This window comes from Macrobrachium nipponense, chromosome 23 (genome assembly GCF_015104395.2).
Source record: "Macrobrachium nipponense isolate FS-2020 chromosome 23, ASM1510439v2, whole genome shotgun sequence".
Taxonomy (NCBI): Eukaryota; Metazoa; Arthropoda; class Malacostraca; order Decapoda; family Palaemonidae; genus Macrobrachium; species Macrobrachium nipponense.
Genome location: NC_061090.1, coordinates 78,579,232 through 78,594,231, shown reverse-complemented (window position 1 = coordinate 78,594,231; position 15,000 = coordinate 78,579,232). Strand labels below are relative to the sequence as shown.

The following is a 15,000-nucleotide window of genomic DNA, read 5'->3' as shown; positions in this document are numbered from 1 at the left end:
GTGTGTTGATATAATCAAGGAACATCTTATTTTGCCAGGGCTCTTTGAATAACACGAAAGTGTCATCACATATCGTCTATAGTATGTGGGCTTACACACATCTGGGCAGTTTGTAAAAAAAGTTTCCTCTAAAGAAGACAAAAATGTTAGCAAAGACAGGTCCCAAAGGAGAACCCATAGCAACTCCATTGACCTGCGAGAAAAGTTGACCGTTAAAAACAAAATAGAGTCTTGCACAGCAAGCTCAAGAAGTGTCTTGAAGAGTTGTCTGTTACAACCATTAAAAGTTATATGATCTTCGTAAAAAATTTTATCTAAAATAATCCTAATAGTTTCATTTAAAGGAACATTTGTAAAGAGAGATTCTACATCAAAACTGGTCATGTGTAGATCACCATCCTGTTAAACTATTTGTTCTTGAAACTCATATCCATTTTTTAGTGTGAATTGGTTATAAGCAAAATCGTTAAGTAAAATAACTAGATATTTAGATATTGAATAAACTGGACTATTGTACGCTGCCATAATAGGTCTAATGGGAACACCATCCTTGTGTATTTTAGGGAGACCATATAAAATACTAAATGAAGAGCCTGTTACAAAGTCTTTGGTAGGTGGCTTCATCTAAAATACCCTCATTTTTCAATTTTCTTAAGAATCTGTTAATTTTATCCTCCCTCTTATAAATTTCTAAAAAATTAGGTTCACCGAGAGACTGAAATTTGGAGTTATCTGCAAGGATGAGATTAACCTTATCAATATATTCTTGCTTATTAAGCAGTACAACACCTTTACCCTTATCAGGTCTGCAAATGATTAGATCTTCACGTTTACCAAGATTCTTAGGTATATTCAGATCCTTTTTTTTTAAAGAAGGGGGTCTAAGACACTTTCAACTTCATATAGGTCTTATGCAGCAAGAAAGATCATTTATGTTGTAAGCAACTTAAGTCATTAACCAGATTCAAACCATTGAGTCTTTGAAATAGCATTTCAAAAGGGAAGTAAAAATCAGCATTGTGGTCTGTAGGAAGGCAAACAAAAATCAAGGCCAAACGAAAGCAAAAATTCTTCCCACATAATTGAAGAAATTAAAGATACAGTAATTTCTATTATTAAAGTTAGGAATAACAACACCTAGCGCTTTTAGTTTTTTCTGATGCCGTGTTTGTACAGACTGAAGATGCACTGAGTTATGTGCAAAACATTTTTGTAATAAACCATGGACTTTTTTATGTGTTTTATGGACACCTGCTGATTACCGATACGATATATATCTAATATATATATATATAATATATATATATATATATATATATATATATATATATATATATATATTTTAGCATAACATCAAATATAAATTTTAAGATTTCAAGCTTTGCTTTGCATTTTAATCCCAAAATCTTACCATTAATTAATCTTACTAAACAATTTTATTTAAGAGCAGTGCCATGAATCTCACTCACACATACATACACATGTATATATATATATATATACATGCGTGTGTGGATTTTACTGAGTTGCTACATGAGATTAATGGCACTGCTCTTAAATAAAATGATTTACGCGGGATTAATTATATGGCAAGAATTTTGGATTAAAGTGTAGCAAACCTAAAAAATTTATTTATGTTAAAACAAATAAATAAATAAATAAATATATATATATATATATATATATATATATATATATATATATATATAACTATATCTATATCTATATCATATCTATATCATATATATATATATATATATATATATATATATATATATATATATATATATATATATATATATATATCGATATCTATATCTATATATATATATATATATATATATATATATATATATATATATAGAATATATATATATATATAGATATATATCTATATATATATATATATACATACAGACATATACATATATATATATATATATATATATATATATATATATATATATATATATATATATATATATATATATAATATATATATATATATAATATATATATATATATATATATATATATATAGTATATATATATATATATATATATATATATATATATATATATATATATATATATATATATATATATATATATATATATATATATATATATATATATATATATATATATATATGTGTGTATATATATATGTATATATAATATACACACACAGTGGAATCTCAGTTTTTGCACATAATCCGTTCCAGAACCTCCCATGAAATCTGAAATGTACAACGAAATACCGAAATAAAATTCCCATAAGGAAAATATTTAAAATAACCAATTAAATGCAGTTCCAGGACCCCCAAAAATCAAAAAATTGATAAAAATACATTTAATAGGGAATAAACACAGTTTTACTTACAGAAAACAGTGAGAAATATAAATGGCTAATGAAATGAATAAATGAACATTTACCATCACTCTTACCTTTATGGAAAACACTTGTTAGAGTATGAAAGATGGGGAGAGGGAGGAGGAGAGTCATTGTTTTGAAGGGGAATCTCCCTCCAGAAGGACTTTGGGTATCAAGGACCTATCTGGGGTTACTTCTTTTCATTTTTTACTGGCACTATCTGAGGTTACTTCCCCTCTTTAGTTTTTATTGGCACTAGGACCAGCTTGAGAGTTTCTAGACCCCTGTTGCACAACAAAACTGACCAGAGACATTTGTTTCTGGCATTTCTTTAAAATTTGCCCAAAGTTAAACACAACATTATAATTAAGCATGTTGGAGACATGGATTACAACTTCTTTGTTGGGATGATAATTCTCTACAAAATTTTTTACATCATTCCACTTTACAAACATATCCTTGATCCCAGAAGTAGGCACATTATGTATGCCCATTCGTTTTCTGAATTTTTCAAACCAGCATCGGCTGGCCTTAATTAATTCGCTAACAGCAGTGCTTGTTATAGGCATTTTCTCACTGAGATCAGCATGGAACTTCCTCCAACACTTTGTTACGAGTTCTTTCTTAAATTCTATAGTGTTTCTTGCCATTTTGGAACTTTCTTTGGCCCCATGATGGCTTATTTAGTTGCACTCGAATAAAAAAAAAGCATAAAAAACACAACATAAATGGACACCGGACGAGTGTTTCCAAGTCTACGAAAACCGAGGAAGCACAACATAACTGAGACAAAATTTCATAGAAAAAAAGTCTACAAAAACCGAAACATACGAAAAGAGAGGCGTACGAAAACCGAGTTTTGACTGTAATATACAGTTAACTCCTGTATTTATGGGGGATGCATACTAGACCCTCCACAAATAGCTAGAATATGGGAATACTTAGAACCCCTCTAAAAATCTTATATGAAAATACAGTAACTTGTGAATATTTCCCAATGAAAAATACCGCAAATAGGCAAATTTCCTGCGAATAATGGCTAGGTATGGGCTAAAGAGAAATCCGCGAATGCGCGAATCCGTGAATGCAGAGAATGCGAATATGGGGGTCCAGTGATATATTTATATACACTACACATGTGTATGTGTATGTGTGTGTATTTGATGCATTGTATAGTATTAACCTTACACAAAATTATCCTCCTTAGGAATCACCTGTTTCTGCAGCAAAGAGGTCGCTGTATGAGGGAATGACGAGCATTGCCAGCGGATGGGAAGCTATTAACCTGCGTGGATCAATGACTCCTCCTTTCACAGCCACAGCTACGATATTTGGTAAATCTCTTGGCCTTCTTGAAAGTAATTCATCTCTTATTGTAAACATTAATATGATTGCTAAGTCATGCAAGAGTATCCAGTATATTAGTGCAAACACAAACCATCCAATTATGAACATTCAATTTTGCATGTGTTTTCTATTATCTTCCAGGACATCACGTGACTACCTTTGACCTTCATCACTTCCAGTTTTTGGGATCTTGCACTTATCTCCTTGCCAAGGACTTTGGTGGGAAGGAGTTTGAGGTCATTGGTAACTACCAACGGTCAGACGAAGGCCACATCACCCTGCGTACTTTGCTGGTCAGGACACCCGACTCGGAGATCATCCTTTCCGTGAAGGGAGACTATGAGGTTAAACAACAAGGGACTGCCGAGGTGAGATATGGGCTACATTGGTCTTGTGTTTTTCCTGTGTTGTTACTGACACCACAAAAATTTTCCAATAGCTTTCAGATCTCATTGTGCCCTGTAGCTGCTTTCAGCAACCTCCAACGTCTACTGAAGATTCTACAGTAATAATGTTCAGTTCTACACAGCAGAAGTGTTAAACCTTTGCTCAACATTTCTCCTACTGTTTACTTGTAGTGTTGATTACCATTGGCGTTGTGACACTAATTACTTACATTAATGAATCAATCCTGTTCCCCTCAGAGAGAGAGAGAGAGAGAGCTTTGATACTTAGGAGGTACTCCTCTGTTTAGATGTTACAACTATATTCGTTTTTGCTGGTGCTTACTTGTCTACATATCAGGCAAGGAAGGACTGAAAAGTATGCCTTCAACTTATTTAACTTTCCAGGTTTACAGTGGACGTGAATACAGTGCTTTGAGAATGGATGACATATTTATTACGTGCAGCAAGGTAACCAAAGGCTGCGCCATTACTGTTAGCGGCAAGTATTTTGGAAGGTAAGTTTCAAGCCAAGTCTTAAGCTTCTTGTTATAAAAATAGATATTAAACAACTTGGTTCGTTGCATTTATATCAGACAAACTAAAAGTTGTCTGAATTTATTTGTATATATCATATAGTCCCTCAAATTATGTTCTGGGGAACCTGAATCAGCACATTTCTTTCCATCCTGTAGCTTCACTATTATGTATCTCTCTAGAAAGAGTATACGTACCTTTAGGTGCAATCTCCTGTAAACACACACACACACACACACACACACACACACACACAGAGTACCATCCATCAGTGTTCACTTATATTGCCTATAGGGTAAATGTGGAGAGCACTCCAAAATTTCTGACAGCAACTTTGACTTAAAAATGATTATATATATATATATATATATATATATATATATATATATATATATATATATATATATACATTATATATATATATATATATATATATATATATATATATATATATATATCTACTATACATGATATAGTACATTATGCATATCAATATAAAAAATTATTAATAGTAATGATATATTATATATATATGTATCTCTCTAGAAAGAGTATACGTACCTTTAGGTGCAATCTCCGTACACACACACACACACACACACACACACACACACACACACACACACACACACAGAGTACCATCCATCAGTGTTCACTTATATTGCCTATAGGGTAAATGTGGAGAGCACTCCAAAATTTCTGACAGCAACTTGACTTAAAAAATGATTATTATATATATATATATATATATATATATATATATATATAGATATATATATATATATGTAGTATATATATATATATATATGATATATATATATATATATTACAGTATATATATATATATATATATATATATATATATATATATATATATATATATATATATATATTATATATATATAAATACTACATACATGATATAGTACATTATGCATATCAATATAAAAAAATTATTTAATAGTAATGATATATATATATATATATATGATATATATATGCATATGCATATACATATACATAAATAGTATATATATATAGTGTGTGTGTGTGTGTGCATGCATGCATGATATAGTACATTATACATATATAAAAAGTATCAGTTATTTTTAATATTTATTTTTGTTTGAACTATAAAATTAATCAGTGAAAATGTTAAAATGGGGATTTAGTTTAAGGGGTACAAGGTATTTGGCAGGTATGAGCATTTTGCATTTCTGCAGATTTTGCATTACCATGGTAGGTACTGGAACCTATTACTGCATAAAAACGGGGGAGCACTGTAATATATATTATTAGATATATATTATGTATTATATATATAATAAATATAATAGATATATACATATAATATATATATTATATGAATCTAATATATATATATAATATGTACACTTATTTTTGCAGCATTGTCTTACCTTTACCTTTTGTTACTCCCTACTCATAAAACTTTTGTAAAATAAAGAAAAGCTGTAAGTCACATACAGTTTGTGTGTACTAGTCAATGTTAGTGATGTGAAAATTACTGCCTTCTCCGAGTCCACAGGTACATACATGCATCACAAGTGGCTTTATTTTTTCTTTCTTTGTACTTATGTTAATTCAATTTATTTGAGAGAGAGAGAGAGAGAGAGAGAGAGAGAGAGAGAGAGAGAGAGAGAGAGAGAGAGAGAGAGAGAGAGAGAGAGAGAGAGAGAGAGAGAGAGAGAGACTGGTGACTGAAAAAACCTTACAGAAACATGTATGCATATTAATGTATTTACTTTATCCTCAGGCTTGGTGGACTTTTAGGAAATTACAACTACGAGCCTTCAGATGACTTTGTTGGACCTGACAGAACTCGCGCTCGGCATCCAGCAGAACTTGGGAGAATGTGGGCTGTTTCATCAGAAACGTGTTACCAGGTAATGTCATTTCTGAATTAGATAAAACCAGATAGCCACATTTTAAGCTGAACAAAACATGACTTCTTCATGACAGGAAACAAAAATATCCTTAGGTTCTTTTCGTCTGTTTGTCTCTGAATAGATCCATAAATTTGTATTGGATCTTCAGCATAGAACTGCATTTTTGTAGGAATTCGTTCATTAATTTCCAAATTCTAATATTCTGAAAGCATTGTCACGGTAAAGTGTAATGAGACTTTATGGTTACCATATCAAAAGTCTGTTGTGTCTTCATAAAGGAACAAAGGATACTTGTCTTTCTCATCTATTTTACACTATTTCCTCTTTCCTATCTGTCACTGAACTTTCTTCAATGTAAGCTACGTGTAAATAAAACATTTTCAGTGACTTCCATCTCGTTTAGGTCACATCTGACTGCTCTATGAGTTGATGCTTCATAATTATTGTAGTTTTTCTGTGTGTTGACTTTTTATTTTTTATTTTATCATCATTCCAGTGTAGTTTAAGCAGTGTGGTGAATCAGAATGCTAAATCTTACTCTTATTTGGTATTTAAGCCTTTTTAAATTTTCTGTTTTGTTGCTTTTTTTATTTTCCTCTGCATTGTATTTGATCTGCAGGCTAACCAAATCATCAATGTGAAGGACCTGCAATCTGCGGAAGATGTTGACTCATGCTGGCATCTCTTCCTGTCGTCCTCCAGCCCATTCAGCAGTTGTTTCTACAGAATCGATCCAAGGCCCTACTTTGATCACTGCATCAAGGGTCAAAACCAGCCTGATTTTGGCAAGAATGTTGAGAAATCTCCCTGTGATGCCGTGGCTGCCTACCGCACGCAGTGTTCTAGCATCGGATTACATATCCCAACAGTAGAGGAGTGTCAGGGTAAGAAGGGTGTGCTTTATTTAAGTGTATCTTGTACATGCATCTATTGTATGGCCAGTGTCTTTCACAGCTGAGAAGGTGGTATCAGGGTGATCATTTTCCTTTACTTCTATCCCATGACTGCAAAATTCTCGGACTTATTGTATTAGTAAATAGTTATATACCTTTAAAAGTTATGTTTCAACTACTCTGTGATCCAAAGTCCAGGTCTGCATTCATCAGATATAGCCTATATGTTTTTGTTACTTAAACTAACATTCTTTATATACACACACACACACACACACACACACACACACATATATATATATATATATATATATATATATATATATATATATATATATATATATATATATATATATATATATATATATATATATTATATATATATATATATATATATATATATATATATATATATATATATATATATATATACCCCCTCCCTTTTGACAAAACTACACAAATTGACAACTCTTACCTGTGGCAGTAGGCACCTTCTATCTGCAAGCATGTCACTAGGCTATTAACCTCACATAAATACAAAAAAACGGCAAGCTGACGAAAAGAAAAAAGGGGAAATTTCTTGAATGAAATATACCAAACTTAAAAATAAATAAAAAAGGGGGGGGGGAACGGTGGAAATACAGCAAAGCACGTAACAAAGGAAACGTGTGCGAACGCAGACCCCCGTGAAAAACATGGAATTAACGAAAATAACAAAACATAAATGAAAACAAGATCGACAAAAATACCGCCACCCAAGACAAAAATAAAAATATACTGAAATATCACAAGTTACGAGCACATATATATATAATGAAATATCACAAGTTACGAGTAGGCAGGGAAAAAAAAAGGGAAACCCACTCGAACACTGGTACAAAAACAAAATGGGAACGACGAAAAAATGGCGACTCGCCGCCGCTCACTATGGAAAAGAGACGCCTAACAAAACCCTAAATAAAGGCAAAACGAAAGGCAAAATCACTCCCTAAATAATGAAAAAGGGCGAACCAGTACTTAACTTGGGTGAAGTGGCAGATTGACGATCCATAACAATAAAGAATAACGAAATCAAAGACAAAGAACAGATAGCTTAATTAAAGCGTTCAAATCCTGGGAGGCTATCAATAAGAATGATGTCACAGACTCCTTCAACAGGGTAGCTGGGTGTGACCTATGGGTCGGCTCCCCGTATTTAGGGTCTTTTGATGAGGAAAAGGCTAATTGGAGGGGTTGCTGTGGTAGTGTTTAACACTCGCCCCAGTTTTATACCAACACCTTTTATTCAGGTGAGCGAGTCAGAGACTTCTGACATGTCCAATTTAGCAGTTCTCTGGTATTATAGCAATATTTTACTAGAAATAGTACTAAAGAGGACACATTTCACGGAGCGACACGGCTGAGCCCAGAAATATACTATTTATTACCCAAAGCAGATGACCATAAAATAGAACAAAATGATTAATAAGTCATAGTGATAAAAACCCAAGTCTGCCCCACAAAGAAAACTATTAAGTTATCATTCCACTCTCCTGACTTAGTCTAGACACGAAATGTCAATTGTTGCATTGTATTAGTCAAGTTTAGAGAATCCCATCTCTAGTATCTAGTATCATGGTATAGAGCCCATCTGTAATAAAGATATACATTTCGTATAACGCAATATTAAGTAAAGGGATACACTTCACACTTCTCTCTTTTCAAAGGCAACTGTTTCTAAGTAATTTAAAATATGTGCCATACCTTGAGACGGGATTTTCTCCCGACACTTGGCGTTCCCTCGACCGTCTTTCTTCCTATCACAAAGGAATGTGTCTTTAAAACGCATATGCATCAGATTCCTTCATTCAAGAAGGCTGTCTTTACAGTGCTCTATTTCTCCAAGCAAGAGTAGCTGATACAGTATGTAATTCACTAACACATCAATTCATACCTGTAATATATATATAGATATATAGATATATATATATATAGATATATATATTAGTATATATATATATATATATATAAATATATATATATATATATGATATATATAGGTATATATATATATATACTATATATCTATATATAATATATATATATCTATCATATATCTATATCTGTTTATATATGTATGTGTATGTATATATATATATATATATATATATATATATTATATATATATATATATATAGTATATATATATATATATATATATATATATATATATATATTATACATACATACATACATACATACATGGCAGTCCCCGGGTTACGATGGGTTCGGCTTACGACGTTCTGAGGTTAAGGCACTTTTCAATTGTATTCATCAAAAATTATTTCCAGGGTTACAACACATGTTCCAGGGTTACGACGCTGATCTGGCACAAGAAATATGACACAAAAATGCAAAATAATCAATATTTCAAGTTTTTTTTATGAAAAATGCAATAAGAAGGCAGTTTACATAGTTTTTTAATGCACCCAAAGCATTAAAAGTAAGGTTTTCTAGGATTTTTGACGATGTTTTGGCGTACGACGATTTTTCGGCGTTACAAACGCGTCTCAAGAAACGGAAACCTCGTTGTAACCCGGGGACTGCCTGCCTGTGGTATATATATATATATATATATATATACCGTATATACTCGACATATCATGCGACTTTTGAAACCTAATTTTGAAGCTAATTTTAAAGGGGTCGCATCATACACGCGGTATAAAATTAGCGTACCGTCTATGCTTTCCCAAATCGGCAGATTGCGATAGTTACTACTGGAGAAAAACAGTAGATCTTTTAAAAAGTTATGCTTTACTTGTACTTCACTATATCCAATAATATTGTATGCATTCTCAAGAGCGATCGTGCGCCATTTGCATTATTTTGGTTTATACAGCATGTTTAACTGTTCTAGACTAACCATCTATAATTTCCAAATCAGTTGATTAAGGCACAATACCGAAGGAATTTTTACTTTTTGTTTTACTCGGTAAAAGAAACATTTGTTACTTGAACTATTATTTTTATTTTAGGATATGCAGTTAAGTGAAAATTTATTAAAGTAAAAAAAAATGCATAAAATTAATAAATTAAAATCCTCCCAAGTCGTTCTCCGTGTCCGTATCATCAAATACTGCTCCGAATTCTTCGCCATCAAGGCAGTCATATTTGTCATCTTCCAGATCTTTGATCATTTCATGTATAGTCTTGTCACCGTGGCGAGCTCTCTGGCGTGGCTTTTAAAGATCTGCCCTTATGCTAAACAACAACTGCCCGTGTTTGACAGACCTTTGAATGTCCTTGAGACAAACCCCGAGGCTATAATTATAAGATTATAAGGGGTTTTCATTCCCAGGTACTTTAATCTCCTTCCTATTCGGCCCTGCTCTCTCTCTCTCTCTCCTAAATCCTCAGCTGTCCGAGCGAGAGCTTTTTTTATGGGGCATAGGCCCGCATTTCGCATTTTCCATATCTAATTATTTTGTATACGAATGCCCTTTCTTGGCTGTGAAGTTGATGTTTATCCATGGCTGTGAGATGACCAGGAATAACTTGTAGTAGGTGTCAAAGTCACTCCACACTTCAGTCAGGCCAAAACTTTGCCATATCGCATTCAAGCAATATTCAGTCATTGTTTCCTATCTATTATTTTGTCAGAGAGAGAGAGAGAGAGAAGAGAGAGAGAGAGAGAGAGAGAGAGAGAGAGAGAGAGAGAATCTGTTTGTATACGATTGTTTATTTTCTCACTCGTCTCAAAACTTACTCTGGTTATGGCTTTATTTCATATTTTCCTTGCTCACCAATTTATTCTATACCTACGATATTAAGAAATCAAGATATGTGTAGAAGGGAGAACTGCCTCCAGACTGTACAGTCAGTATGGATTTAAACGCACGTGGAACTGGTTGAAATATTCGCAACAGCACCAAAATGAGATGCCATGGTGATAGAAAATCTGACTCCGTTTCTTGTTATTACATAAAAAAACTTTATCAATCGTGAATTACGTAATTTATTTAGATTCTGCCGTAACAGAAAAGATAATATTTGATATCTGTAATGGGAGAAATGGTTTTATCTCTGTTGTTGTTATAAATTTGGCAGATATGCGATCAAACACGTGGGAGGACCAAAACAGCCCAGCCAGAGAGCTCAGCTCATTTTGTAAATACTATTGTTTGGCGTGCTAGGCTTACCCGATTCATTTGGGTGTGCGCTGCAGCTGCTGCCACTGCTACTCAAATAATCGCATTTTTTTTTTACTAATCCCAAGAGTTGACCATGGAAAATCCCAAGATTAACCAAAAATCCCAAGATAATATGCGAAGCCTTGGAGTCCTAAATATTTACTCTGTCTGTCTATCAGGAAAAGATACTGATAAATTGAATTGACGGTATCTTTTCTGAGAGAGAGAGAGAGAGAGAGAGAGAGAGAGAGAGAGAGAGAGAGAGAGAGAGTATAAAAAAATATGAATTTTGTTGCTGTCAGTCGCATGGACTAAATTTACAAAGAGCAGGGAACAAATCTTGACATTCCTTGGGAGATTAAAGAGATGAACCAAGGCCATCTAGGATGAACTCTCTCCCCCTCAACTATACTGTAAGTGTTAACTTGAGTCTCTGAAACCAATAGGTATTAGCACACGCGCAACTTGTGTGTGTGTGTGTGTGTATGGGCATACTGTTAAAAAAATGTGCTGTACCTACAGGTAATAAATACCTACATCTTGGAAGATAAAACAAACAAACACAAATTTTGTTGTTGTTAGTCGCCGGGGATATAAAGGTTGTGACGAGCAGACAGAAAGATTAACTTTTTTCCGGAGATTAAAGAGCTGAATTTTGTTTTGAAGCTATGTCAACCACATTAGTATATAGGTATCATCTTCTAAAGAAATTGTTTTTCTTTTCTTTTTGCGGAAGAATCTTCAAACCATTTTGCATTCAAAGTAATGAGAAGGAATCATTCTATTCTTCATGTAATCAGTAAAATACTTACACTAATAAAAACTAAAACTACGTATTGTATGCAAAACACACACATCCATCGATTATTAGCTTTCCGCGTGTGTAAACGTTCATTCTAAGAAATTCACAGAGTAGTATAACTAACACCTGATTGGTTGGTTGGTAACCATGGAGATCTGTTATCCAATGACTGCCCTCTGCTTCTGTTCTATTTATAGACATATGCCGTGGATGGCACTAGTTTTGAACGTTACCATGTTCGTGATTTTCTGACTGCTGACGGCAAAAATTACTCAATAATTTTCTTTATATAATTATTTCTTCGTGAAAACAATAATATAATATGATCATTTTAACTTTAATGTATAGTGGTATGAAAAATACCAGTGTGTCCTAGCGATGCGTCATCAATATAGTGGTATGAAAATACAACATGGTGTTGTAGCGATACGTAATCACGAAGTACAAATCCTTTTCCCGGACCATCCTCAAAACTTTACGACTCTTCAACTTCAAGATCGATATGGTGAAATATATTATATAGTCATACTTATTGTTAAAATTCACAAGTTGAACTGCAAAACATTATTATATTTTGATTGTCATGTACATGTATTTTTTGCGTTTTACGGAATGTTTGTTTTGAAAATAATAGCTATTAGTGAACATATGATATTATTTGTCCCACTATTTTGTTATAGGTGATCTTAGTTATCTCACATTCATTTAACAGTATTATATTAATATTTATTTAAATAAACTGTAATTGATGAATAACAATAATGAAAAACAAAGGGAAAAAATATTTTTGCTGCAGTAGTGATGTTTGTTTGATTATGCATCTGACCTCACATTTCCGAAATCTGAAAAATTCCAAAAACCGAAACATCGGAATGTGTGTGTACTGCACATTTTTTTAAACGCACACAATGTCTACACATTTACTGATACCCGTTGGTGAAAGACTCAAATTACAGTATTTATTCCTAAGAGAGAGAGTAGAGAGAGACGAGAGAAGAGAGAGAGAGAGAGAGAGAGAGAGAGGAGAGATTTGAGGAGGAGAGAATGATTTAGGACTCAAAGGGGGTTATTTTAACAATTATTTTACATTGGGATTCTTTTTTAATCTTGAGATTATCCATCCAATTCTCGAGATTAGTAAGAAAATTACCTTAACTTGACTAGCAGCAGCACACATCTGAATGACTCGGCCATTAGCATGCTAAACCACCAACCTTATGAACTGACGCTCTCGGAAAAGGAACTCGCATGATACATGAGATACATGACAAAACCACTGTTTATTGGTGAAAATTTTGGGGTCGCATGATATGCGAGATTGCACGTTACTCGAGTATATACGGTATATATATATATACAGTGGGCCCCCCGTATTCGCGTTCTCCGGATTCGCAGACTCACACATTCGCGGATTTCTCTCGGGAACGTTTCCCTGCATTATTCGCGGAAAATTCGCGCATTCGCGGTATTTTTCTATGAGAAATATCCACAAATTCCTGGTTTTTGTTATCAATTTCGTCATAAAATGCACTTTTTGTGATAAAACTATTAAAAAAACCAAGTATGAAAATTTTTAGTGGTTTTTCTTAAGTTTTAACTAACAAAATAGGCTGTTTTTAGCGTTTGTATAGGGTTTTCAAACATTCGCGAATACGGGGGGACCACTGTATATATATATATAAATATACAGTAGTACCTCGAGATACTAAAGGCTCTACTTACGAAAAACTCGAGATACGAAAGCCAATGCGAAAAATTTTACTGCTCTACATACGAAAAGTTTTCAAGATACGAAAGGTTGTTGCTGTAAATTCCCGAGATTCGCCCGGACTACCGAGAACAATTTTAAAACTCCCGCGCCGCCAACTGAGTAAACTCGCCACCATCCTCCCGCTCTCCCATTGGTTCCTGATGCTAAGTCACCCCATAAGGTCCTGCTCTCCTATTGGTCAGCCTCTACCCCTTCTGCTTTAAGTATTCTATTGGTAAAAGGTTGCTGTAAATTGAAAAACTTATTCATGCAATACATTTGATAAAAAAAAACATTTGGTAAAGATAGAATAAAGAATAGAAATGAATGGTTATTATACTGTTTGGTAGTTTCAGTAATTGAAGAGAGATAATAAAAATTTATGGCTTCCTGTGTAAAAGTGATTGCTTGGCGATCGTTCGATACTTGTAAGTGCTGGATGTAAACAGACGTTTGGAAGCTTTTTTTTGTTTGTTTATTATAGTTAATGGTTACTTAATAATTATTTGAAATGAGTACATGCAATACATTTAATAAAAAAAATTGTGAATTAGATATCATAAAATATAAAAAGAATCAGACTGTCAACAAATACGTAATTTTTAGAATTCTTCTTTTTTATTATTACGTTACGTATACGTATGTTTCATTATAGCTGTCAGTAACTCGGTATCTCCATTAGGTAAAGATAGAATAAAGAATAGAAATGAATGGTTATTATACTGTTTGGTGGTTTCATTGGTTGAAGAGAGATACTAATGACAATTTATGGCTTACTGTGTGCTAGGAAAAATGATTGCTTGGCGCTCGTTCGATTCTCGTAAGACGGGTAAGA

The 15,000-nt window shown here is 33.1% G+C and overlaps 1 protein-coding gene across 1 annotated transcript in view; it reads left to right on the top strand.

The window, feature by feature from the left end:
* The window catches only part of LOC135198290 (uncharacterized), a 220,918-nt gene that overhangs the window by 159,532 nt on the left and 46,386 nt on the right, over positions 1-15,000 (top strand). Inside the window, exons 37-41 of the mRNA XM_064225864.1 lie at positions 3,582-3,708; positions 3,863-4,089; positions 4,513-4,622; positions 6,416-6,545; positions 7,168-7,432. Coding sequence (XP_064081934.1) covers positions 3,582-3,708; positions 3,863-4,089; positions 4,513-4,622; positions 6,416-6,545; positions 7,168-7,432 — 859 coding nt within the window. The remainder of the gene's footprint in view (positions 1-3,581; positions 3,709-3,862; positions 4,090-4,512; positions 4,623-6,415; positions 6,546-7,167; positions 7,433-15,000) is intronic.